The sequence below is a fragment of the Neofelis nebulosa genome, chromosome 15, assembly GCF_028018385.1.
Source record: "Neofelis nebulosa isolate mNeoNeb1 chromosome 15, mNeoNeb1.pri, whole genome shotgun sequence".
Lineage (NCBI taxonomy): Eukaryota > Metazoa > Chordata > Mammalia > Carnivora > Felidae > Neofelis > Neofelis nebulosa.
The window spans coordinates 46,554,711-46,581,311 of NC_080796.1; the positions used below are offsets into that span (position 1 = coordinate 46,554,711).

Here is a 26,601-nt window from a genome sequence, read left to right on the forward strand (position 1 = left end):
AGACTCAGGCTGTCAGAGCTGGAAGGGTCTTCAGGGTTTCCCTGAAGTGATTTTCACACAGTTTTCAGCCACAGAATCCTTTAGGTGAAAGACATCTAACGTGGGAGGTCGAAACACCAAACAGGTAAGATCAACGCAGCCCGGGTGAAGGAGGTTGAGGGCAGGACTTCCAACCGCCCATCCCCTTTATTCCTGGGGGGAGAGGGGGTCCTTGGAACCCCAGGCTCCGAGGAGCTGTTGGACAATCTCTGGTCTAGTCCAGCCCCCTTGCTTTGCAGCTGAGGAAACTGAGACCCAGGCAGGGTCACAAAGCAGCTCCAGTACAGAACTAGGTCTAGAGCTCGGCTCTCTTGAACTGCAGTCCAGGCCTGCACGGCCCTCACCTCCCCCCTGGACCAGGTCTGCCTTCTGGTGATCCCACAGTGCTCTGCTGGAGTCTAGCATAACCCTCACCGCCCTGGGTAATTGTTGTAGTCCGTCATCTCTTCCCCCACTAGACTGTGAGCTCCTGGAGGGCAGGGTCCCCTCCGTACCCGGCACAGAGCAGAGGCTCGATACCCTACACACGCGTTCACGAGCACACACGGCCACATGGCTGACCGAAGGATCTGTGACCACACCTGGCACCATGTGGGCACAAAGCAGAGTCTTTGGTAAGTGTTAGCGCGACGGTGTGATTAAGTAGGACCTTTCTCATAGCCCCAGCGTTGGTGGCCAGGACTCGGCAGGGGACGAATTGATGCCCAGTGCCCCACATCCTAAAGAGGGTCTAGAATAACTGGAGCCAGACACCAGACGTCTTTGAGCAAAGATGTGCGAGCTTTTAAACCGTCAGGCTAGATGAGATGACCAAGGGAGTGAGTGCACACAGAAAAGAGGAGGGTGTAAGGACCGTGGAAAATCAGCCAAAGAGAAAGAACGGCCAGGGAGGTGGGAGGCAAACCAGGGGACTGGGGTGTCTGGAAGCCAAGCGAAGGGAGTGTGACTGGATGCAGGGAGGGACCAGCTGTGTGAAAAGATGCTGACAAGCCACAAGAGATGAGGAATGTTCTTTTATTTCCTTCTTTTCCTTCTTCTCTTTCACCTTTTTCTCCTCCTCTTCCTCCAGCTCCTCCACATCCTCCCCTCCCCTTCCTCTCTTTTCTCCTCCTCCCACCTTTAGGTGAAATTCAGATACAGTGCAATGCACAGATCTTAAGTGTATCATTCCACCCATTGGGACAAATACACCCACCTGTGCAGCCGCAACCACTACCAAATATGGAACATGACCATCTCCTCAGAAAGTTCCTTACGCATTTTCCCTGGCAATCCCCCTTCCTCTGAAGAGGCAGCCACTGTTGAGACTTTTTTTTTTTAATTTGAGAGAGAGAGACGAGAGAGAGAAAGAGAGAGAGAGAGAGAGAGAATCTCTCTCACAGAGCAGCACAGAGCCCGATGTGGGGCTCAATCCCACAACCCAAGAATCACAACCTGAGCCAAAATCAAGAGCTGGATGTTCAACCAACTGAACCACCCAGGTGACCCCAAGACTTTTTTTTATGGTAGTTTTCTTTTGCCTGTTTAGAAAAATTTAATGTCTGTAGGATCAATCGTTTTGTCCTCTTTCATTTCTGATATTGGTAATCTGCTTTTGTATTCTCGAACCGTCTGGCCAGGAGTTCAGCTTGTCAGAAAACCAACATGTGACTTTCTCAACTTTCTTTAACATTTTTCTATTTCATCCGTTGCTGTTCTTTGTTGTTTCCTTTCTTCCACTTACTTTGAATTTAGTTTGCTTTACTTTTCTAGATTCATAGAGTGGAACCTTAGGTCATTGATGTTAGACATTTCAAGCATTTAAAATGCCCTCTAAGAACTTCTTCGCCCGTATCCTGTAAATTCTGACGTTCCATAGATTCATTATCCATTAATTAAAAATATTTTCCAAACTCTCTTGCAAATTTCTTTGACCCATGTGTTCCTTAATTTCAAATATTTGGGTGTTTCTAGCTATTTTCTTTTTATTTTCTAATTTTCTACTCTTGCTTATTTCATTGATCTAAAGGATAGTGATCCTGGGCACCTGGGTGGCCCAGTGGGTTGAGCATCCGACTCTCTGTTTTGGCTCAGGTCATGGGATTGAGCCCCGCGTCAGGTTCCGTGCTGAGTATGGAGCCTGCTTAAGAGTCTGTCTCTCTCTCCCTCTCCCCCTCTCCCTTGCTCTCTCTCTAAGTAAAAATATATACACACAGCTTTAAAAAAAAAAAAAAAACACAGAACTCATATTGAGGAAGTGATGGCGGACTGGAGCCAGAGTCTTCAGGGAAATGAGAGGAATGGCCTGGGGGTCTCTAGGTGACTGCAACATTGCACGGCAGTCGTTGCACGATATGGCAGGTTTAACTAAACTGAAATAAAGGCTATAAAGCGGGGACATTGTGTCTGCCTCTGCTGCTCATTCAGAGGAAACTGAGGCACCAAGAGGGGAGAGCCCACATAGCAAACCTCGGACCTCTTGTGGCTGCCCTGAGAGCTTCCCAGCACCTCCCTGGGCCTTGCCGTCTCTGCTCCGAGCTCCACAAAGTTTAAAACCAACCTGAGCCACACATATTTTGGGTTGCTTGCTTTGGACAAAGGTTAATGAAATCACCACCTACCTAGCCACCCAGGCAAGAAACCCTGGCCACGTGTCTAATACTTCCTTTCTCATTCAGGCACCAAGTCCTGACAGCTCCGAGGTGTCACCTCATCTCCATACCCACTACCTGTGCCTTAAACGGGGCCACCTTCAAGCCTGGCCTTGAGCATTTCGAGATGCCAGTGCCTCCAACTGGCCTCTCCGCCTCTCGCTCCCCCCACCTGCCTCCCAGCCACCAGAGTGTGCCGTCACCAGCGCAACCACTGAAGTGATGCTGACGAAATCCTTCCCCTGTGTCAAAACGTCTGCCGGCTCCCAATTTTCTGCAGCTAGAAGTCTTAGGCTGTCACCCAAGGCTTTCTCCACCTGGCCCCAATCCACCCTGTGTGTCTCTGGCTCCTTCCCATTCACTTACTCCCTGTACTCCACCCAAGCGAGGCATCTCCCCAAACATGACGTGCCTGTTTAATCCCACCGTCTTTGTGCTATTTCTTCTGCCCAGTGTGCCCTGCCCCTAGCTCTGCCCGTCAAAACCCTGTTTATCCTTTGAGGCCCAACTCACATGGCCTTTTCTCCATGGGACCTGCATGTTTGCACCTGCGTGGAGGCCCCGATCAGGTCTTGACTTCTGCGCGGCTCTATTTTCGCCCTCTGTGGAACGTGGAGTTCCTTGTGGGCAAGGACAGCGACTTACTCGGTTTTGTGCCCTTTCTCAAGACTGAGCACAGCTCCCAGCAGAAAGCATTTGCTCCAGCATCCGTGGACATGGGTTCCTCTTGTGTTGCACTGATCTTAGTAGCCTCCCAGGACTCCCTCCCCACTATCTGATCTTAAAGTCCATAACCTCAGCCTCCAAATTGACCAAGCACCCCCTGAGCACCTCCAGGGAAAGACCACTGGAAGCTGTCCTGGCTGTTAGATGCACCTCTCCCTTGGCTTCTGCTCACCGGCCCTTGTCTTCACCCACTGGGGCCATGGAGAAGGGATCCCATCTCTCTTCCTCGAGACAGTCCTCTCAATATCTGAATGCAGTCATCTTGTGCCTCCGAGTTGTCTCATATCCAGGCTAACCCTTCTCGGATTCTTCAGATTTTCCTTCTAGGGCGTGATTTAGCATCCCCCTCGCTGTCTCGTTCACCCTTCTGTGAACACATCGCAGGTTGTCATCATCCCACTTAAGAACTGGGGCTCTGAATGGGACCTAGGACATCAAATGTGGCCTGAGTGGGATCGAGGCCAGTGGATCGGGACGTCTCCAATTTGGGGCATACGTGTCTAGTCCACTCTGCCATCCAGCCCGGAAATCACTGGGTTCCTGGCCTCTCTGATCCCCCATTCCTTGAAAACTCATGCAGAGGTCTTTTTTGCCTTCGGGGAACCCAGGCTGGTGGTGGATCCTACTCTGAGCTTCCCCAGGGATCTAGATCTCGTAAGGAGCAAGAAAACTGGGCGTGCGCCTGTTGGTATTTGGAAATGGAATTCTCCAGTGTGGGTAGATCCAGCTTTGGTGTCAATGTATTCCCAATCAATTTATTTGGTATCAAATTTGGTCATTTAGTTCTAGGTGGGGAAGTGGTCAGAAGCCACAGAAAGTGATGTCTCAGTATAACTGTCAGGAAATCTCAGCTCCGACACGGAGCCAATGGATGGCTTTGGGAAAGCCTCCTCGCCCGTTTCCCTTCTGCTAAAATGAGGCGTCCAGGGCCCCATGCAGTTCTGCCACCCTGTGCTGATATGTGGCGACTCCCAGAGCATCAGTGCTCTCCAAGACTCCTTTCCCCTTGTCCCCTGTTCCCCAGGGTCTCCATGAACTCCAGACCATGGCCCCAGCCTTCCCCAGCTCCCTGGTGGGAGCACGGGAGCCCACACTCTGGCATTCCTACACGGATTCCCACACCCTCCCCGCCCCAGCCTCCTCAGCCACACCGTGCCAGTGGCAGGAGGCAGGAGGCCCACGAAGCTGGTGAGTCAGGCTGTCAGAACTGGCCCTGCCTGTTCTATGTTCCAGCGAATCACAGTGTCAGCAAAAGCCCAGGCCAGGGTTTGGCTAGAAACCTCTTCCAGCTGCTGTCACACATTCTCCAGGTGGGAAAGGCGTAGAGCTTTCTTGCAGAAGCCCAGGCCAGCTGCTGGATTTGCAAAAGCCCTTCCAGCCCCTTCTCTCCCTCAGGTGGCAGTCACGCCTTCTTTTATAATGGCAGGTCCGTGGGAACAGCCTTCTCCCTGCTGGCGGGGACAGGACACCAGCTCCAGACTAGGCTGGTGGACTGGGGAGAATACTAACATTTGAGACTCAAAACAAAAGCTGGTGGGAACAACTTGTCCGCATAGACTCTGGGTGAGGTGACACCCACTTGGCCATTGCCCAGAGGGCCATTAAGAGAGGAGCCCCACCCAACCTCCCTGCAGGAAGCTCCACGGGACCACCAGACTCAGTTTCTCACCTCAGAAAATGGGGGCAAAGGACTCCTTAGCACCAGAGAGCCTCACGTTAAAACTTCAGTCAGGGGTGGGGGGGGAGAGGTGTGTGGAAGGGAATTAGGTTAGCACTTCCCAAAGGGATTCCTTTCCCACAGGATGTTCGTAGGTGCCAAAAGAAGTCTAAGTTTCGGAAACTCTGGGCTACATGAAGCTAAACAGATTTCCCCAAAGCTTCAATGTGTGTCACAGCAGAGAGGACAAAGAGAGGACAAAGAGAGGAAGTGGGGGTGACATGAAGCCCCTCCCAAACTTGTTTCATGGAAGAAACACTTCTGGACAGAACACCTGTGTTCCGGACAGCCAGTCTGAGTGACACCCCAGACTGACGAAGCTCACTTTGGAAGGGAGATTCTGGAGTCCCAGACAGAGGCCCGTCTTGAGCGTGGTAAATGGCAAATCAGATGGACATGGCCTGGGAGAGACCTCTGTGTCAGCCGGCCAAGGGCCAGGGGTAACTCTGCCATGGCGGGCCTTCAGCCAGTGGAGAGGCTGGTGGGAAGATCATGAGAAAAATAGGATTCAGGGGCGCCTGGGTGGCTCAGTGGGTTAAGCGTCCAGCTTCAGCTCAGGTCACGATCTCACAGTTCACGGGTTCAAGCCCCGCATCGGGCTCTGTGCTGGCAGCTCAGAGCCTGGAACCTGCTTCGGATTCTGTGTCTCCCTCTCTCTCTACCCCTCCTCTGCTCATTCTCTGGCTCTCTCTGGCTCTCAAAAATAAATAATCATTAAAAAAATTTTTTTTAAAGAAAAATAGGTTTCAGGATGGAAGAGGAGAGCAGGGCCTGTGTCATCATTTACAGAATGAAATGCTCTCTCCTGTCGCCAACCAGCCTGATACCAGCTGACCCAGATTCCCAGAGTCTCCATATTTCCAGGGATTGGAAGGGCACCTAGCTCAGTAACTCTCAAACAGTAATGTGCATGCAGATCCCTAAGGATCCTGTTAAAACGCAGATTCTGAAATTCTGGTGGATGCTGTTGTTTCTGGTCTGTGGACCACACTTTGAGTAAGTAGCAAGGTCCTAGCCAGTGCAGGAAGGCTTTCTGGAAGGGTAGACCCTCCAAGAGAGGGGAGACTCAAGGGAACAGTTACCAGAGAGCAGAGCTGGGGCTGAAGAGCACTAAGAAAGTGGGAAGAAGCTGAAAGCAGAACAGGATGGTGGGAAAAGGAAGCCAGTGGAGTCTGGGGCTCAGGTTTTAACGTTCGGTGTGGGGCAAGAGGCACCGTCAGGGCCGGAGGGTAGACACCAAGGTTGAGCAGCTAACGAGTTCCCCCCATCCCCCACCCCTGGGGCCACACAAGGGGGGTTGACAGTAATTCTGGTGCAGGGCCTAGGGACCACAGTGTGAGCATGATAATTTGTCAGAAGAGGAGCGTGACCACATGGGTTGCGTGTCTCCCCACTATACAGAAGAGACCTCTGAGGTCCTGGCAGGAGACGGTAGTGTTATCAGCACCTTCCCTTGGCCTCCTGTCACTGGTGGCTGCAGGCGAGGCAGGATGGGCTGACTCACCCAGCCAGGCCCATCTTCCCATGACCCGTGGGTCCCAGACTCGGCTTAAGGAAGGAGAAGGCAGGAAAGAGGGGTTGGCCAAGGCCTGTCCTAACCCTCGGGACCAGGGACCTAAAGTCGGGGAACCTGAGGGGAAGGAGTAGGGGGAGTGGACACCACAGAGACAGAAAAGACCAGGGAGATGCACTGGGGGAAAAGAGAGCCTTTCGGTCTCCACAATATCCCGGAGACAACAGCAAACACTCACAGGCTTGTGATAAGCCGAAGTGATAAGCACTATTCTGAGCTCTTATATTTATATAAGCCCATTTCATCCTCCAAAATCCAATGAGACAGTTGCCAATATCATCCCCATTTTACAGGTAAAAAAACTGAGAGAGTGACTTGGCCAGGGTCACTCAGTGAGTCCATGGTAGAATGGGGATGCAATCCAGGGAGTCTGGCTTCAGAGTTTGTGCCCTTTACACACCTTCCAGAAGACAACAGGTTCTAGGGCACCTGTGACCTCTCCCTCCCTCTCCCTGCTCTCCACCATCCCCCACCCCACCCTCTGGCCAAGAAAGATGCAGAACGGGTTGTTGATGGCCAGGACACCGGTACCACTCAGGCGTGGAAGGCAGCCTAAGATCTTTCTCAGGAACACTCCTTTCCAGCTGGTGGTTTCCCCACTCATTCATTCAGGGCGCTACAGTCCTGGACTCTTCATCTCCAGCGGCTGAAACTTCTGTGACTTTTCAGAGTGTCAATTTCTTCAGGGTCAAATATCCAAATGTCCCTGCCCCAGAGCCCCCAAATCTCTCTGTTGACCTTTCCAATCAGCGAGATTATCTCTGGCCTTTTTAGGACACCGTGTGTATGTTACCTGGCCTTTGTGAGTCAGTCTTGACTCCTTGGGGATAAATGGTCATGCATTCACTCTTTCAGCAGTTACGGAGTGTCCCCGCATTCCAGTCATACCCTTGGCGGTGAGGATTCAGCAGTGAACCAAAAACAGACAAACTGCAGGTCTTCCCAGAGCTTACAGGAAAGAGACAGACCAAAAACAAGATAAGGGGAAAAGGGGCCAGAAGCGCAGGGTGGAAGGGAGGTTGCGACAAAGTTTGCTCTAATGGCCAGGGATGGCCCCTCTGCAGAGGCCGAGTAAAGACCTACAGGAAGGGAGTTTTGATTATGAAATATCATTTTTCTTTCAATAACTGCTACCACCTGTGCTCTAGGGAAGTCCCTTTCCACTGGAGGGTGGGTTCCAGTAAAGATTCCAAAACTTGGGGCGCCTGGGTGGCTCAGTCGGTTGAGCGTCCGACTTCGGCTCAGGTCATGATCTCATGGTCTGTGGGTTCGAGCCCCGCGTCGGGCTCTGTGCCGACAGCTCAGAGCCTGGAGCCTGCTTCCGATCCTGTGTCTCCCTCTCTCTCTGCCCCTCCCCCACTCTCACTTTGTCTCACTCTGTCTCTCAAAAATAAGTAAGTATTTAAACAAATTTTTTTTAATTAAAAAAAAAGATTCCAAAACTTAACAGCCACTTTTGTTTCTTTCAACAGCCCTTTGTAGTTACTAAGCCTTCATCCCCATCCACTTCAAATCCCAACCTCACATCCAGTTCACATCCTCATCCCCATCCCCACCCATCCCCCACCTGCCCAGCACAGACCAGATGTGGGGGAGCAGGGCTGTGCTCTCTCACACGCCCCTTTCCACACGGATCCCTGTCACTCTGGGGTGGTGCCAAGGAAAGGGAAGGAGCCTATTCATATTGGGTTCCCATAGGCGTCACACCATCGCCCCGTGTCGAGGCTTCAGCTCTTCTGCCCCGTTGTCTGTTAACTCAGAAGGACCCAGAAGGGGGACTAACAGAACCATCCAGGAGGGTCTCTCCCAGGCCACGCCCATCTGGTTTGCCACTTACCATGTTCCAGGAGGGCGCCTGCCAGGATGTGTACTCAATAAATTTGTGTTGGATTTATGGAATGACTGAACGAATGAATGAATGAACCCTATCAAGCAGACTCAGTCAGTGCTAACATTGATAGCACATGAGTGAGGTAGACGTCTGAACCTTTCAAGATCAGACTTTTTTCCCAGGTTCCATTGTTTTTGTTTTGATCCACAGTGTTTTGACAACTATAAAAGGCAACGCAATGATAATGTAACTATTTTACCGTCTTTTCCCTTTCTGTCAATATTTAACCATCAAATGATCAAATCCTGTGCAAAATCTGCTGAGTGAGAATGATTTCCTCCTGCATTCATTCAACCCGTATGAAGGGGCACAGGGATCTATGGAAAACAAGCCAGGCCTCATGAAGCTCCCAGTCTAGACGGGGAGAGGTGAGGAAATCAACAGTGAAACTGACTGGGATGAGGCCAGTGTTCATTGGCAAGTCATTTTTTCTGAGCAATGTGGAAGAGTGGTATGATCGTACACTCATCATCCCAGACTGCCCGAGCCAGTGACCAAAAAAACTACAATAGACAGATCTCAACAGTATTTCACACAAATTTTCTTATAAGGATTGATGCATACATACTTTGCATTATATAGTCAGAATTGTTCAAATATTCCTTAGCTAAAATACAGAAGTGATTTCTTTAAAATATGCTTTTCTTTGTTTCCATCAGATATTCAATTTTATTTGGTAAAAAGTATACCATGCAGGGGCGCCCGGGGGGGGGGGGGAGGCATATGACCTTGGGTGGGTCACCCAACTTCTTTGAGCCTCAGTTTCCTCACGTATAAAATGGAACTATTTATATCCTTACTTTGCACATCACTGTAATCAGAGTGCACATAAATTACATTGCACGTTGACTGGCACACAGTAGGTGCCTAATATGTGGAGGCTAATATCGTTCATTAGTATGATCATGTAGCCAGCTTATAAATTATGTCCAGTCTCTCCCAGTAGAGTCCGCCATTCACCACCTCCCCTGGGCCCCAGTAGGTGAGACAGGTGGGGTCAGAGGGGTCTCCGTGTCAAGATCAGAGGGGAAAACTCTGCTTGTCCCTACCCCCAAGCAGCCACGAAGTGACCTCCCCACTCCTTCATCCTCACCAACCTGCACCCCAGGTGGCTGGCTTCTTTGGAGAATTGGCAAGGCAGGGGTGGGTGGGGACCAGGGAGGGGTGAGGCAGCTCATGCTCAACAGGTCTCCCTGACCCGCCTTCCGCAAGCCCAGCACAATCTCAGCCCTGGAGCCAGCCTGGGAATCTCACCACCTCTCCAGCCCCGCCCTCCACGTTCCTGAAGAGCAGCTCCAACCCCATGGCCTCTTTCAGATTTGCGTCGCCCAGGCCTGACTTTACAGGGGAAACTGCTTCGGGTGTGCTGAAGGTGTGGCCCGTGTGGCCAACGCAGCGCTGAGTGCAGGGCCACGGGGCAGGGCTACCCCCTGGGGGCTGGGTGCTTTGCACAAGGTGGAAACATTTTCTCCTGAGTCTTCAGTTGAGAGCAATTGAAATCCCTGTAGCTGTTGGGGTGGGGGCTGAGAACCGGGATGAACAGGCTCCCGCTGGGGAGAGAGGGCGGGGCTGGGTACCCAGACCTGGTTTCTATGAATCACAAGCCCAGGATGAATGGGCCTTAGTGTGGGGTTCTCAAGGCAGCCTGGGGTGGGGGAGGGGCATTGTCCAAGGAAACCGTGGGGGCTCAGGACTTCTTGGAGAAACAGCCACTTGAGCCAGATCCTGAGGGGTGGGGAAAAGTCGGGTAGGCAGAGAGGGAACGAGGGCATTCTAGTGGTAAGACAGAGCATTGCAGAGGTGGGAGAACGTGGGATATTTGAGGGTCACAAAACAGCTAGTTCCCTCTGGCTGCATCGTAAGATTGCACGTAGACTAAGGTGGGGGGAGCTGCGGGGTTCCCTGGATCAGCCCTGCCACCCCAACAGCAGCTGGACCAGCCCCACTGCTGATATTTTTAGGCCAGGCCTCTGTCCACCCTCTCGGCATGGTTGAGAAGTGACCCACTGGCAAAGCAATGACAGGTGCTTTCTAAGTCCCCCTAAGCACCTGTGGACAGGGCATGGGCGGTAATCACCCACCGGGAGAAGGAGGCTGCCTGTGTTCTTCCAACTCTGAGCAAAGCCCCCTCCCATGTTGGAGAAGGCATCTCTCCTCCTATCAGGTCCCGGGGCTTCCCGTGGGGCAGAACAGCCCGACTTGCAGTCTGACAGACACAGCACAGAGACGTTGCCATGAGCAGCTGCGGGGGGGGGGGGCAAGGGCAGAGGGTGCTGAACCCCTGCACTCATGCCCTGTGCCCTGGCCCCTGGGCCCACCTCCAGCCGGCTCATGGGAAGCCCCAGCTGTGGCTCAGGCCCTGCCCTCTGGGAGATCTGAGATGGTCCTCAGCCTGCAGCGTCCTTGTGCTGGGAAGAGCCTTGGCCCTGAAGCCATAAGCTTGGGTTCAAATCCCAGCTTTGCCACTTACTAACTGAATGGCCCTTGGCATGTTGCTCAACGCTTCGAAGCTGTTTCCTCATCTGGACACAAGGATGGGACCTCAGGGCCGTGGATGATGGGTAGGTTGGCCCAAGAGAACATGTGTCACGTAGCCAGCACAGTGCCTGGCACGTAGGACAGGGTGAGAAACACACGAGGGGATGTTATGTAGGAGAAAGGGTAGGTTTACCCCCAATCAGCAGCATTCTCCCCCCAGTTCCCAATCTTCCTCCCCATAGGGCCAACAGGGTGGGTTGGACTTTTCAGCCCAGAAGAATGAGTACCCACAGCCATCCTGTGGGGACATGGATGCCAGCCTGGTCTAGCCTGCGCTTCTGGCCAGCCCCCAGCCCCCAACTCAGGCCCGTTGAAGAGCCCGCCACCCCTCCCCTGGGAGGCCGGTCCTTGAGCCCAGCACAGACAAGAGGCAGCCCCCGACTCCAGGAGGGGTGCTGCCTCACCTTTTCCAGAAACCAGGGTGCACGGTCAGGGGTGGATCCACCGGGAGCAAGCTGGCCACGTCCATCCAGCAGTGGCACAGACCTGGGAGGGACAGTCGGCCCCAGCAGGCTCTCGCCGTCCCGGGCCCCCAGTGATCTGCTCAGGGAGAAGGCCTGACCCTGGAACCCAGAGGGAAGACGGGCTTGCAGGGGCTCCTTGTAACCCCACAGAAGGGAGGAGCTGGCTAGGACCCAGCCTTGGTGAATCAGCTTCCTGAGCCCCCGAAAGGGGCTGGTAAGGTGTTGCAACCAAAATAACAGTATCAACGGCTGACATTTACTACCCACTTAACTCACACAGGCACTGCACACGTGATCGCATTCAACCTTCCTAACAATCCCCGTTTTTCAACAGAAGGGAACTCAGGCATAGAGAGGGGAAGTCACTGGCCCAAAGCCGCAGAGCTGGGAAGTGGCCGGGCCAGAATTTGATGGGAGAAAATGAGGATCTTGATTCAGAGCACGGAGTCTCCGGCAGGAAGAGCTGGATTCCAAGGCAAGTGGCCCCTGGGCGTCCATCCTCCTCTCTTAGCTCTTCCTCCTCAACAGTGGGTTTATCATGTGAATGCATGACACGACACGAGCTTGTTTGGACAGAAAATCTGGTGATAGGAGGATGGCAGGGGGGAGGGAGGGTCTCCACCCCTCTGACGGAGGGCCGAGCTGAGCTTAGAGGTCATTTTCCCTGACCTATGGGTGTACACAGGGTGCGAGAGATCCGTGAGGTGAGGGGTGTGCCCAAAGCAGGGGGAGATGGGACCCTCGTGGAGAGGGTAGTGCCTGGGGGTTGCAGGGGACGGTGGGCACAGGGGGAACCTGGGTGTCTGGGGTCACAGGCCACCCTGCTGCAGCCTCACCGAGCTCCTGAGTGGTCAGGAGGCCCAGGCCAGCTCCTGGCATACTCGTGCCCTCAGTGTTTGGCGTGGCTTCCGCTGCCCAGTAAGCACAAGAGTGACAGAAGTAATGAATAAACCGAGGGCAAGGTGTGCGTGCCTGTCTGACGCACCTTCCCACTCACTCGTGAGCCCATCACAGTGTGCTTCTTCTGTGCATACGTCCGTGGTCCCTCCGTTCCCGAGCTGTGTCATGCGGAAAGCACGGGACGACTAGGCTGGAAGCCCACGCCCCTGCCTTGGGCTGATGACCCAGGTATGCCCCTGCACCCTGGCACTCGCTTGCTCTCTCCTTGGTGAACAGGACAGAACCGGGCCACCTGCCCAGACTCTTCGGTTATGGACGAACACTCCAGGCCCCGTGCACACCAGGTGTCTTCAGGGCTCCCATTTAGAGGCAGCTCTCTGGATCAACCTGCGCTGTTGCTGTTAAGGTGACCGATGGGGACCTGGACCGGGTGCCACAGAGTCGGAGCATGGTACGCCCTGCCTGGGGACAGCGTCTAGGGCACTCACAGGGTCTTCCCTCACACCAGGTGACTTCAGGATAAAAGGGATAAGTGGAACCTGACCTCAGGGAGACTCAGAGTAAGACGGCAAGGCCGCCTCGATGTCCCTGTCGGTGCATGGCCTTTAAAGGAGAGACCACGCCTGCAAGGTCAGAGGCATGATCACGAGGACCCCGTTGGGAGAGGGGGGTGCAGGAAGCAGGACCCAGGCCTGCACCATCATTCCCTCTTGTGGCTCAAGAAGAGGCTGAGACATAGGAGGTGGAGCCCGCATGGAGATTTGGCAGTTGGAAAATTCTAGCCTTTCAGTTCTAGATTCAGTGCCCCTGTCTCTGGTAGCAGGGAGGGCGGAGCCACAGTGGATCTCCCAGAGACGATGATGGGAGCCCTCTGTGGGCCTAAGGCCCTGCCTCCTGCCCTTTGGGCACTTACAGAGGTCCTTCTTGTTCCCCACCAGAAGACCTTGGATTCTGTGATAACCGGGGCTCTTCAAACACACTAAGCCAGCTCTTGCTTCTAGGGCTTTGTATATGCTGTTCCGTCTTCCCATCCCTGGCCCCTGTCCTTGACTTTCTTCTCATCCGCTGAGACTCCATGTAGAAACCCTCTCCTTCAGAAAGCCCTCCTGCTCACCAATGCCAGGTGGGGTGGCTCTTGTCTGGGCTTCCCCAGCACCCACTGTCCTGCCTACGGTGACACTGAGCTGGAATCTTCTGTTTGCGGCCTCTCTCCCACGGGGCTAGGCCTAACACAGTGCCTAGCACATATCTGGTTCTCAGGAGACATTTATTGGATGGATGGACGGACGGATGGATGGATGCATGGATGGATGAGTGAGTGAATGAATAAGAAATGAGGCCAAGACTCCAGGCTAACTAAGGTCCTTGTTTGCCCAGGAACCATATCCTTCTCATCTCTACATCTTGGCATCTATCGCAGTGCTTGGCACATGGCACAGGATAAGTGGGTCTAGATTGTTTCTTGAGAGTCCGAGTGTGATGCTACGGGCACACAGGGAACACGGTGTAGTATGGGAGGTGTCACTGTGGTGGCAGTTACATCAGGGTCCGAGGTGCTCAGAGCAAGGAGTAATGAATCACTCTGCCTGGAAAGTATGGGAAGCCTTCCCAGGGACAGTGGGGCTGGGCTCCCTTGGGTGGATGACATGTGGAGAATTGGGGGAAGGCCTTCCAGGCAAAGAGAGCAGCCGAAGCAGAGGTGTGGGGGTGCCCCAGGCAAGGGGGTGCCCTAGGGAGCTGTTGAGTCAGGTGGCTCTCATCCCACATCGTTTCCCTTCAGCCAACTGGGCTCAAGGCCGCCATGCTGTCTTTTCCGATTCAGGGACCCTGGGGTCCCCGGTTTGCACAGGAAGGAAGCAAGCCAAGTGCCCAGACCAGCCCACGCCTCCCAGAGGCTCATCGCTGCCTGAAAAGCTACCTGACAAAACCGGCCCTCTTTCCTTCCTCAAGGGCTCCCTGCCCCTCAGACAGACGCCTGCTTCCTAGTCCCTGGCCAGGAAGAGAAAGAAAACAGGCCCATCCAAAGAGGCTTCCATTGTTCCCAAGGAGTGACTCACACACACGGGAAGGTTGTCCCCCGGCTCCGCGCTTTCCCCCAGTGTGCCTTGCGGTGACTCAGAGCAGCTCGCGCCACAAGCCCTTCTGCTGTCTGTGAGGCCCAGGCCCTGAGAGGGCCCTGCATTCCCCAGGGCGAGCCGCCCTCTCCCCTCCGGAAGCAGGGGGGAGGCGGCTCCTTTCACGGTGGCAGTTATGAGGGGCCGTGTCCCCTAGGGTCTCCCTGTGAGACAGGCTCTCGCCTCAGTTTCCCTCCCTCTGAAAGGGAGCTGACAGGAAAGCCATGCAATGTGTGTTGGCTTTTATTACTGGCACGCGTGGGCATGTGGGGGTACAGGCACCAACAGCAGCTTCCAGCCGGGCCAGCTCCTGGTTTCCAGACTTGAATCGGCCTCCAGCGCCCGGGGGGTGGGGGGGGGGGCCCAGAAGCTGGGGGGCAAGCAGGGCGGGGACACGGCGAGGATCTCTGGTGAAGGACACTGCTGCCCCTACTTCCAGCGCCCGGTCACTTTGGCCTTCCCGCGGGTCTTGGAGCTGCAGAAGGAGCAGGGCCCAGTCAGAAGGGGGACACAGGGCTGGGCAGGAGGCCTCCACAGGGAGGGGGTGGAGGTGAGCGATGCTAAGGGTGGAGAGAAGCAGCCCGGAGCCGCTTCCAGAGATAGAGCAGGGCAGCAGCCTCGGGCTGGAGTGAGACCTCCCGGCCCTGTACAAATCCCCCACTGGGCAGTGACCAAGCAGGAGTCCGTGCCCTGAAGGGGAGGAGGAAGGGGTGGGAGCCCGAGCCCTCAGAGGAGGAGTGGGATGGCGGGGACACACGGATGGAGGGGGCAGGGCCGGGTAAGGAAAGAAGGACCTAGAAACTTACACTTTCTGGTTATCGTTGATCCTGTTTCGGAGAACATTGATCTGTAAGTGAGAAAGAGTAACTTTGGAGCTGATTTGGCTCAGGTCTCAGGTGGCTGGGGGTGAAGGGGAAGCCAGCTGATCACAGCGGTAGAGGGTGGGGGGAGGGGGAGCAGAGCAGTGATACCGTGAAAGTCAGAACAGGCAGGCATCCGGAGGGGCCCAGGTCCTACAGGCAGAAGCCAAGGAGAGAGGCTTCCTGGCCGCCCCACTGGTCTCTCACTGAGGGGTCCCCGAGGCACAGAGGGCTCAGGACGAGAGGCCTAAGGAGGCTTTCTGAGAATCGGGTGCCAGGCTGGGCCTCAGGAAGCCCTCTGAACAGCCCCAGCCCGGCCTGAGGCCCCCTGTCAGGCACTCTTGCCCAGTTGTTCATGAGGTACGGCACCCCCGTGTGCTAGGCCTGCAGTTCACCACCCTGTACTTGGGCCAGATCTGAGCCCGGTAGGCCAGGTGCAGAGTTAAATGTGGAACCAGAGGCAAAGTGGAAGGCCCAGGTCTATAGGGGCTGTAACAGCAGCTAATACCTACTGAGCACTTAGTGGGTACCCACCACTTTCTGTTCCGCTATGAGCACTTTCCCGAGTATTAACCCCCAGGATGACTGTGAGGTATAACTTAACACATGGCAAGTGCTCAGAACAATTCCCGGAAGACTTTACTACTATTTTTATTACTGCGATGATCTCTATAAGCCTCACAATAACCCTGTGAAATAGGTCCTGGGGTCATCCTTGTCACTTAGACGAGAAATGGAAAGAGGGAAGCGGGAGTAACTTGCCCAAGGTCACACAGCTAGTGAGGGGCAGGGCTAGAAATAGGACCCAGGCAGTGTGGCTCCAAAGTCCACGCTCAGTGCCACCACACAAAATTGCCTCTCTCAGCACTGGGGGGTGGGAGGGGACCCTGTAGCCATCCGGGCCTGAGCTGTGCTCAGAAGAGGGGCCCGTGCACAAAAGAAAAGCAGCAAAGTGGGCCCGGAAAGGGAAGCTGAACTCCTCTAGGCAGAGAGGCCGCGCTGGGGAAGTGTGCGGGCCCAGCGTTCACTAAGCCAGTTCTTGCCGCTGTACGTGCACCTGGGACCCCTCAAAGCTGTGAGTTTGAGGCTCAGCCGGCTGTGCCCACACCAGGGCCTCTAGGGTACATGGGGAGAGAGAAAGTGGCTGCATCTCTGGCGAGGCCTCCCTCTCTCCACCCAGAGGCCTGGCTTTGTGCATCCTGGTCCTCCCACCTGACCCAGGGCATCCGAGCTGCTGCCTCAAGGCCTTCGGGGACAGAAGGGAGGGAGACCCCCAGGGCTGGCACGCCAGGAACGTGCCTTTGCTCAGCCCCAGCGAGTGAACCATCAGACTTCTCCAGCAAGCAAACAGCCCAGTGGTGGACGCTGAACACTGCCAGAGACAAGACCCCCAGGGCAGGTGTGTGTGAGTTGGCAAGGGTAGGAGGTGACAGGGATAGGGGAAAGGGGCCTGACGGACAGCAACCATGTGGGACCCAATCCAAAACAGGAGTGTGGGATGGGGGAGGGGCCAGTGAGCAGGCTCACTTCATATTTCTGCTGCTTGAACTTCTCCTGCAGGTCGAACTTCTCTGCCTCCAGGTTATAGATGCTCTGCCATAGTTCCTTGGCCTTCTCCCTGCAGAGGCCAGAGTGGGGATGCAGGGCGGGATAGGAACAATAAGGAATGGCCCTCATCTACCTTCATCCCGGATCTGACCCAGCCTCCAAGGGCACCAGCCCTCCTTCCCACCTCCAGGCCTGCTAAGGGGACCCCCCCCCCCCCCCCCCCCCCGCCCACCTGACTCAGCAGGAGGCAGAGACAGCAGCACCTGGTGCTTAGGACCGGATGTGGGGTGGGGGGTGGCGCGGCGCGGGTAGGGCATCATTCAATCCCCCTTCCCGCCACCTGGGTGCAGGTGGGTAAGAAGCTCAGAGGGGCTAGACGCCTGCTCAGTTCTCTTTCTCTATTGGCAAAGCACAAAGATGGCTTGACTGGCTCACACCCAACTCCAGTGGCACCAAAACATTCTTGGCGGGGGCGGGGGGCGGAATATGTGAGGCAACAGCGCCCCCTGGTGGTGCGCGATGAGAGTTGCCCTATGCCCCGACCCCCGTGCTGGCGCAGGTGCAGGCAGTCGGCTGAGCACCACCAGTCCCCACCTCAGCTGATCTTCATTCAGGTGGTCAATGGCCAGCACCTTCCTCCTCTCGGCCAGAATCTTCTTCTTCTTTTCCCGCTCCGTCTGCCTCTTCCCGCTTTTCCGCTCCGTCTGGAGAGAGTGACAAGCAGGGGGAGTTAACTAGGGAACACCCCCTCCTTTCCCCTAACCCTCCCAAAACTCAATGGGGAGCAAGGCAAAGCCTGCAGAAGGACCAGGTTCTTATCCTCTTCTTCCTGAAACACCCACGCTATCAGCTGCCTGGATGTCCTCCCCGCCCCCCCCCCCGGAGAAACTGAGGCAGGGGCAAGGAGACCTCTTCAGTCCATTATTTCTTTGCCTTTCCAAATTCTTCCATCTCTCTCCCGGCTCCCTCCTCCCGCCCAACCCATTCTCCACACTCAGCATCCCCCTCCCAGCGAGCCCCCAAAAACGATGAGGAGGACAAGGGTTAAAGGTTTTGGTACCCACCTGGGCCTGCAAAGCCAGGACACCATGAGAGAAAGACCCAGAGAGAAAGACCGAGACCAGGGCAGAGATAGAGAGAGAGGGCAGGGCACGGCAAAGGCAGAGAGACACACAAGGGGGAGAAGGAGAAGGTGATTCAGACGCTCATTGCAGGCAACCTTGTTCACTAGGACTATTCTGAGAGCAGGGCCATGCCATAAGTCTGGCTGGTGTGGTCACTGTGGCGACAGAGGCAGGCAGGCCGGGCTAGCTCTGAGCTGGGGGACTCTGGAAATCTAAGAAAATGTTCTGATCCCTCCACTGCACAGAGAAAATCAGTTTCATATTTCCTCTTCTCCCTTGAGAATGGAGTGTCGAGCAGGAGTGGGACACAAAAATGAGGAATGGAGGAGGTTTGCAGGAATAAACCATCTCACATCTGCGGGATACACAGATGCTCGCCATGTTAGCCCATCTGATCTCAGAGCAGGCAGGGCAGACGATATTAAGCCCATTTTACAGATGAGGAAACAGGCTCTGAGGTTGCCTGAGGCCACACAACTGTAAGTGGCAGGTCTGAGTCTCCAACCAGAGCTCTGACTCTGGGCACAAGGCTCTTCCAGACACACCATCAACCTTGGGGGCTCCCGGGGCACTGCTGACACTCGAGGCCGCTGCCTGCAGCCCCCCCTCCAGCAAGCCCCTCCTAGGGGAAGCCACAGCAGGCAGAGCGCCAGCTCAGGGCGTGGGCAGGAGGCGGCCTTGGCCTTTCACTTACAGGTAGGAATTTCTTCCTGGGATCCAGCTTGAAGTCTGTGGACACCCCCTTCCTCCCCATATACCAGGACTCCCTGAAGACCACTGCTGCTGCCCGACCTACCTTCTGGATGTAACCCCCAAAGTGCATCATGTTGGACAAAGCCTTCTTCTTCCGGGCCTCGTCCTCAGCCTTTCTCCTGTTCTCCTCCTCCTCCCGTCGGGCTCTCTCTTCCTGATTTTCAGCGGGGAGTAAGAGAGAAAATCAGGGGTGAGGGTATGAACCCCTGAGGCTGGGCTGAGGTCTGGGGTCTTTATGGGTCATGTGAGTAGAACTTTTCTCTCCATCACGCAAGGAGCTTCCTGAGGGGCCCCCCAGCACGGGGCCTGACACACAGGAGCTGCGAAGACTTTTGTTTATGAATGAGTGAAGAATGATCTCACCATCCCCTCAGGCAAGGAGCCCCCCACCCCCACCCCAGGAGGCCTGCTGTTCTGGAAGAACCTCCAGCAGCAGCACAGGAAAAGGGCCAAGGGACCCTCTGTTCCCAGGGAGCCTGCACCAGGGAAGGGACGCAGCAGAAGAGGACTTCGCTGCCTTATAATGGAAGTTTGTACCTTCTGACCCCTTCCTACCCCCCCCCCCCCCCCGCCGCCTCTGGCAACCACCAATCTGTTCTCTGCATCTATGAGCTTGACGTTTTGGTTTTGCTTTGGTTTGGCTGTGTTTCAGATTCCACATATAAGTGAAACTAGACAGTATTTTTCTTTCTCTGAATTGTTTCACTTAGCATAATGCTCTCTCCAGGTCCATCCATGTTTTCACAAATGGCAAGATTCCCTTCCTTTTTTATGGCTAATATTCCAGTGCGGGGGGGGGGGGGGGGCGCTGCGTGTGCATGAGCATGCACACACACATATTTTTATGCCTTCCTTCATCGGCAGACACATGTTGCCTCCGTGTCTTAGCTCCTGTAAATAATGCCACAGTGAATGGAGTGCAGATGCCTTTTTGAATCAGTGTTTGCATCTTCTTCTGGTAAATACCCAGAAGTGGAACTGCTGGACGGAGAGTCTTGTAAAATATTAAGTTCATGAAAACCCAGACATTTCGGTCTCAGTTACTGCTTATTATGAGATTCCAAACAGTGCCCAGCACTCACCAGGGGCTCGTTGACTGAATCAATGTGAATGACTAGGGAGGGGCCTGGGGGCCTGGAAGGAGCTGGGGGCCCGCTGGGGGCTTCTGTGGGCCGTGGACTAGGGGTCACTCACTGCCAGGCGAGTCTGACGTTCCTTCTCCCGCTCATTCCGGATGCGCTGCTGCTCGGCCCGCTCAGCCCGTCGCTTCTCCTATGGGGAGAGGGGCACAGCCTGCCCAGCGCGTGCATATGGAGGAGGTGTCCCCAAAGGTGCAGGGACCAACCAGGGAAAGAGGTGGCAAGAAAACGCACAGGGGATTTTCCCCTCGGGAGCTCAGGGCAGTGAGTGCCCTTCCTCCAAGGGCTTCTACTCTGCCAGTTCCCTGGACACAGAGCGCCTCGACAGGTGCACCAGCTCAGAATGCCCTGGCTGAATAAAGATAGCCCACAGCAGGCGTGTGCGGATGCCCCACGCGGAGCATTACTCATCGTGGGGTTGTCCTCAACGATTTGAAAAATGTCAGGCGGACTTTTCCTGTCTCCCACGAGTGCTGTGCCCCTGGCCCCGCCCCGGCCCCAGCCCCAGCAGCTGCTCTTGTGTTCGCGGACAGATGGCCAGACCCTCAGCTGCCAGCCAGGGCCGCACAGCGGTGCCACAAACACAGCAGCGAGTCTGGTGGAGCGAAAAACAAACGAGTCAAAATAACCCCCCCTGGTTATGATTTGGGACTGTAGAGGCCACACTCATCTTCCCTGCATTCGTGAGGGGAGCTCCCAGTGGGAGGGAGTGGGGGGGCAGAGGTGGGACAACAGGGATTTGACTCATCGCCCCCCAACCAAGGCCTGGGGCACCCGGAGACCATCAGCAGCTCTGGCTGCCAAGAATGGTCCGGTCTGGTGGGGACGGAAGGCAGGGACCCAAGAAACCACAGTGCAGGGCCTCAAGAGTGGCTCCTGGCCGCTGGGATCCTGATGGAGAGCCCATGTGCAGCAGGGTAAGGGCCCCCCCCACCCCCGAAGGCGGTCCAGAGGAGGTGGGGCCTAACAAAGAGGGTGGACGGAGCGGGGTCTCTGGGGGCATTGCCACGGGAGGCTGGACACGCACAATCCTGTCTTTGAGGGAAATGAGCTCCTCTTCCTCTTTCTTCCTGTTCTCAAAGTGAGCCTCGATCAGCGTCTGTAGCTCATTCAGATCCTTCTCCATGCGCTTCCGGTGGATATCCTGCAAAGGCACAGCCGGGCTCAGAGGCTGCCAGGCCCATGGGTCCAGGGAAGAAGTGGTTGGGTAGATGCCACCCTCCGCAATGCAGGAGGGATGGGCAGGGCGGGGGCCTGGCCGGGGAAGGGGCCACCGTGGCCCGAACCCAGGATGAGGCCCTGCCGGGCCTGTGCCAGGCACCATCCTGCCTGCGCCCTCCGCCTGCTGGCCCCCCAGCTCACACGGCCTCTCTCTCCCAGCCCAGGCCCGTTCCCCCCACAGGCACACTCACGTCAAAGTCTACTCTCTCCCCATCGGGGATCTTGGGTGGCACCAGGTTGGGCATGAATGGCCTGTTGGGAGAGAAGAGGAGGGAATCCATGAATGTCAACCCCATCCCGGACCCAAGGGGCTCTGGGTGGCCAGCACAGGAGGGGCCCTTCTCCTTCCTGCAGACACTCGGCCGGGCGGCAACAATGACAGCTCCCCGCCAACGACAGCACCTCTCGGCACGTGGGCACACCGCAGCCCTTTCACGTGCGCCCTCTCGTTTTATCCCCCTGATACACCCCTAACGCAGAGACCCCCCAATCTCACTGAAGAAAACGGAGGCTCAGGGAATGACTCGCTCCGGACCACGCAACGAGGACGTCACAGAAGCTATGGCGCGTGAGTCCGACTCCGAATTCCCACGGCTGGCCCGTGAACCCCTGGCATCCTGGGGTTTGGTCCCCGCCCCAACACATACTTGCTGTGTGACACCAGGTCCAGTGGGCTCCTCAGTTTCCCCGTTTGCCCTCAGTGAGGGGCCGAAATGAGATACTGCCATCCGTACAAGTGGCCAGGAAAGGGAAAGGTGCAGGACAAATGAACGGGGCTGGGATTGTGTCTGGGGCTGGTGTTGGGGGGGTCCCGACTTGGGGAGCAGCCTGCGACTGTGCTGAGGCGGCATCTGCGACAGGTTTGGTGTCACCGAAAGGGAGAGCCTCCCTGGCCCCCTCTCCACCTGACACCCACCCCGGCAGCTTCCAGGTGGTTTCATTTTGCGGCACCAGGCCGTCCTGCCCCGCCCCTTTGTGACACTTTGAAGCCAGCCAGGCTGGCACGCTGTCACTGCTTGGCTCCCCCAGATTTCCGTCCCTCTTCCTTCAGGTCCCACTTCAGCCGTGCCATGAGACAGGAGAGGCTATCCATCCAGGGCCACAACTAGTCCACCCCTTCACCTCTGGGTGAACACAGTGCTTTCCATGCCGGGGTACGCAATTGGTAATGGAGCGTGAGGTGGACTGCAGCCCCCCCTCTCCCTCGGGCCGACTCTTGTGCAGTACACAACCTGTACAACCATACAGGTGCCTGCTGCACCCCCCGGCCCATGCCCACTGTATCACACTGCACTCCTGTCCTTCCTCACTGGCCTTCTCCTCCCAGGGCTTCACCACAAGTGTGTCCCGCTCACCTGGGCTTTGGTTTGGACTCCTCCACTGGGCCATCTGGGGAGGAGAGAAGCACACAGCCACAGGGTCAGAAGGCCCCAGATCTGGTCCCAGCTCTGCCCCTGATAAGTTGGGCACCCATGCGCCTCTGTTTCTCCATCTGCACAATGAGTTCCTCCCAGCCCTGGGGATCCCCGGTTCCAGGAGCATCGCGAATAATTAAAGCAGCAGAGCCACAGACCCCACACTCCTTCTCCTATAGTGGCTCCCAGGGGGTCATCTCAGGGGACAGCTGGGTCCTGACAGGAAGAACACCCTCCCAGAGTGAAACTCCAAAGCCTTCTCTCATTCACCGGTTCTGGGCACTGTCCCCGGGGGATCCTGGCCCGAGAGTCCCCTCTGGGCCTACTTGGTTGCTCCCTGGACTTCCTGGCCTCCAGGGGACCATGCCAGGGGGCATGATTTCAAGACCCAGCTGGCTGCCCCTCCCTTCCAGAGCCAATGTACCCTTGGTAAAGGCTGCAACATGACAATGACCACTGCAGTGACCCCCCCACATGGGCCATCTAAATCTTGGGATTTCATCCTATAGACACCACACCTTACGAGTGGTTTTGCCTGAGCTCCAGGAGCCTTGTATGTGTAGGCGACTTCTGGGGCCCTGTCCAGATTGGGGACTGGACACTGGTCCCCTCTCCCACAGGCACCACCCAGACAGCTTCTCTGGAACGAGGGGGACAGAGGTTTGAAGGCCAAGACCCCAAACCTGCATGGTCATCAACTCTGTCCTCTCCTCCCCTGAACCCCTCCTCGCCCACCTCCCTGGAGGGAGCCCTGTGGTCAGTCTCCCCTAAAGCTGCTTGGAGGGGCTCCCTCGATGCCCCAATACCTCTCTCTTGATGTCCAACAGTCCTCACCTTCAGTTTCTTTAGCCTCCTCTTCTTGTCCATCTCCTAAACAGAACGGGAGAAATTAGCAAAGATCCTTGTTCTAGACCCAAGCCTCCCCCTTCCAGAGTCTCCCCCACAGACAGGTCCTAACCAAAGTGCACCCTGCTGGCTCCTGGGCTCAGGGGATGTCTATTCGCACACATGCCCCTGGGCCCAAGGCTCTGCCTGACACGAAAGGAGCTCACAGTCAAGGTTCGTTGATCGAACAACTGGGGGCTGAATCCCAGCCCAGGCAGGATGTACTATTGCATAGGTTGGAAAGCAGGTTCCAGGTGGATTTCTCACGGTCATAGGAGTGCCTCTGGGGGCTCCTGCCACCCCCCCTCAACACCATGAGCAAGCCCCCCCTCACCCCAGACAGGGCCCTACCTTCTACATTGGTCTCCTCAGTCTCAGCCTCACCTTCAGCCTCTTCTTCTGCTGCCTCTTCCTGCTCTGGAGAAGTGAGCCAGAAACAGTGAACACCCAGGCCCTTACTTAGGCTAGCAGGAAGAACCCAGATGAGAGAGGGGTGGGGATGGAGGTCAGCAACATCCAGGATCCAGAGGAATGTTGGAGTCACCGATATGAATGACAAGAGGCTGCTCCGTTCTTGGTTTAAACCAGAAGTTGGCAAACTATGACCCAAGGGCCAAATCTGGCCCCCAGACTGCTTCTGTAAATAAAGTTTTATTGGAACACAGCCACATCCACTCATTTATATACTGCCTATGGCTGCCTTTGCCATATTCTAGCAAAGTTCAGTAGTGACAACAGACCCTGGTAAACCATGACAGAAGGGCATGATCAAGCTGGTGGAGAGTGCTTTTGTTCTAGACCTGTCTCTCTGGGAGTTTGGGAATTGCAAGCAGGCCTTTCTGAGCATGGAGACCTGTTCTGTATGTGAAGGCCACTGGGAGGGCCAGAAGTCTGGGGTAGGAGCGTGTTAGGGTGCGGGGGGGGGGGGCTGCTGTTGGTACCAGCAGAGAAGGGCTTGCAGGCCCAGAAACACTCATTGCTGGGGGGGGGGAAGGTCTGGTGGCTAGCTATTTCTGCCTCAGCACCTTTGCCCAACAGCCTCCCTGGCAATACAACTCCACCCTGTTCCCCAACTTTCCACCCCCAATGTTCCACCCAGTGATCTGACACCACAGGATGTATCCTGCTTAAGATGAGGTGTTGGGGAAGCTCCTGTCCTTGACTCGGTAACTCTAGGGACCCTTCATCTGTATCCCAAAGAAACCCAAACAGCAAGACAGCGGGAGGGTAGATGAGGTGCCCACTGTGTAGACATTTGTACTGCCCAGAGAGTTGGTAGGATTCTTCTATTTTCATCCCTTTGCTTGGCAGGGTATGGACCCCACCCAAGTCAGGCACTTGGAGTAGACAGATCAGACAGGATGACGCCAGGCTCATGGCTCTGCCCGTAGGAGGCATCTGATCATGTTCACTGGCTGATGGGCTGACAAGTGGTGGCCTCCTGGCAGAGGGAGAGGAGAAAGCCTCAGGAAGGGACAGAGAGAGGCCATCACGAAAGAAATGTTGGCCCCCAGTCACTCTGTTCTCTGTCTTCTTTTCCTAGTCTGGGCCCGGGGATGCCTCTTCTTTGATCCCCACAGGAGCCTTACCTCAAAGAAGATCCTTCCAGAAGGGGCAAGAATAGAAGGCTGGCCAGCAAGAGTATGACCAGGTGTGGGGTCCTCTTCAGGCCATCTTGTTAACCCCTGTCCCCACCCCATCTAATGTGTCAATTCTCTGTAGAATACCCCCTGCCCATGCAACACGCTCAATGAGTCGCTCCCGGCCTCCTCACTACATCTTGAGACATCACTATTAGAAAGTTCTTTCTCAACTTCAGCCCAAGTCTGTCTCCCTTGCCCTAGTCCCACCCCTAGGGGCTGGAAACAAGTCCCGGACCCCCACCCCCACCCCCACCCCACAGCAGCGCACATTTGAAGGCTGACGTCATGTCCTTTCTGCCCTGGCTATTTCCAGTTCCCCCAGCTGCTCTTCAGATCGCTCTGTCGCCAGGTCCCTCACACCCTGGCCACCCTGCCTGGGTCCTGTCCACTTCAGAGGGAGGGCCCAGCATCAGCAGCGGGGGCAGAGAAAGGCCACTCATTCCAGACACTGGTCGCCTTCTGTGGCCACATTCGGAGCAGGCCAGGGGACAAGCCAGCCTGGGTTCTTCCCACCGCCCAGCCCAGGAGAAAGATCAGAAACCAGGGGAAAGGACCAGCGGCCTGGCCCTTGTGAGGCTGAGAGGAGGTGACTGACCCACTCCACACCTGTCCCTCCCCCCCGCCCGACCCACCCCGCTCTGCCACAGAACAGGGCCCGTCCACTGCAGCCAGGCTCAGGGCAGCAGGGAGCAGAAAGCACAGGAAAGTAAAAGCTGTACTACCGTTTTTGTCCTCTCTCCAGTCCTCCTCTTCTGAGGGTCAGGGAGTGGCCGCGGCAAAGGGGAGAAGCGAGACAGGTTAGTCTGGGAGCGGAAGGACAGGGACAGGAGCAGGGAGACAGCGCACGGTTCTGGGCACGGGCTTTGGAATTAAGCTCCGGTTCCAAGTCCTGAATCACTACTTCCAGCAACTGAGGCAAATCGCTTCCCAGGCGCCTTGTCAGTATAATGGAAAGAATGATCCTCGGGTCTCCGCCATGATCTAGCAGGCATAGAGCACCCACCAGCTGCCCGGCAGTGGGAAGCACTCAGTAAATGACGGTATCGGGCCATCTCCTCCCTCTCTAGACACGAGGACAGAGGCCCCGAAGAGCAGAGAGTGGGAACAATTCCCGGCTGTCAAACTTCTCCCGTGTTCCTACCCTGAATGAGCCCCTCAGGTATCCCACAAAACATCTCCAATTTCCAGGACTCACAGTTCTGAGAGCCCCAGTGGAGAGCCTGGCACAGGGCAGTTTTGTTGGTGTCTTTCAAGGAAGCAGCCCCATCTAAGGAAGGCACAGCATTATCACGCTGAGGAAACAGACCAGCCCATGGTATGCAACCACCTGCCCAAAGAAACAGCTCACAGCAGAATGCACCCTTTCTCTACTGGAAGAAGAGACAGGGCATCGTCCATTCTGCAGGCTGAGTGGTCATCCA

At 55.7% G+C, this 26,601-nt stretch overlaps 1 protein-coding gene across 4 annotated transcripts in view; it reads right to left on the bottom strand.

Annotated features, from left to right (window-relative positions):
• Positions 1–14,821: 14,821 nt before the first annotated feature.
• The window catches only part of TNNT2 (troponin T2, cardiac type), a 39,609-nt gene continuing 27,829 nt past the window's right edge, over positions 14,822–26,601 (bottom strand). For 2 of the 4 annotated variants that reach the window (XM_058700078.1, XM_058700080.1), the window contains 12 exons: positions 25,903–25,932; positions 23,889–23,954; positions 23,487–23,522; positions 22,593–22,626; positions 21,429–21,489; positions 21,044–21,160; positions 20,072–20,149; positions 18,921–19,031; positions 17,595–17,704; positions 16,980–17,070; positions 15,399–15,439; positions 14,822–15,067 (listed from right to left, as the gene is read on the bottom strand). In XM_058700078.1, the coding sequence (XP_058556061.1) occupies positions 15,022–15,067; positions 15,399–15,439; positions 16,980–17,070; positions 17,595–17,704; positions 18,921–19,031; positions 20,072–20,149; positions 21,044–21,160; positions 21,429–21,489; positions 22,593–22,626; positions 23,487–23,522; positions 23,889–23,954; positions 25,903–25,932 (821 nt within the window). In that variant the 3' untranslated portion in view covers positions 14,822–15,021. Of the gene's footprint in view, positions 15,068–15,398; positions 15,440–16,979; positions 17,071–17,594; positions 17,705–18,920; positions 19,032–20,071; positions 20,150–21,043; positions 21,161–21,428; positions 21,490–22,592; positions 22,627–23,486; positions 23,523–23,888; positions 25,400–25,902; positions 25,933–26,601 lie in introns of those variants that run through there. The other 2 variants (XM_058700079.1, XM_058700077.1) reach the window with 2 other exon arrangements.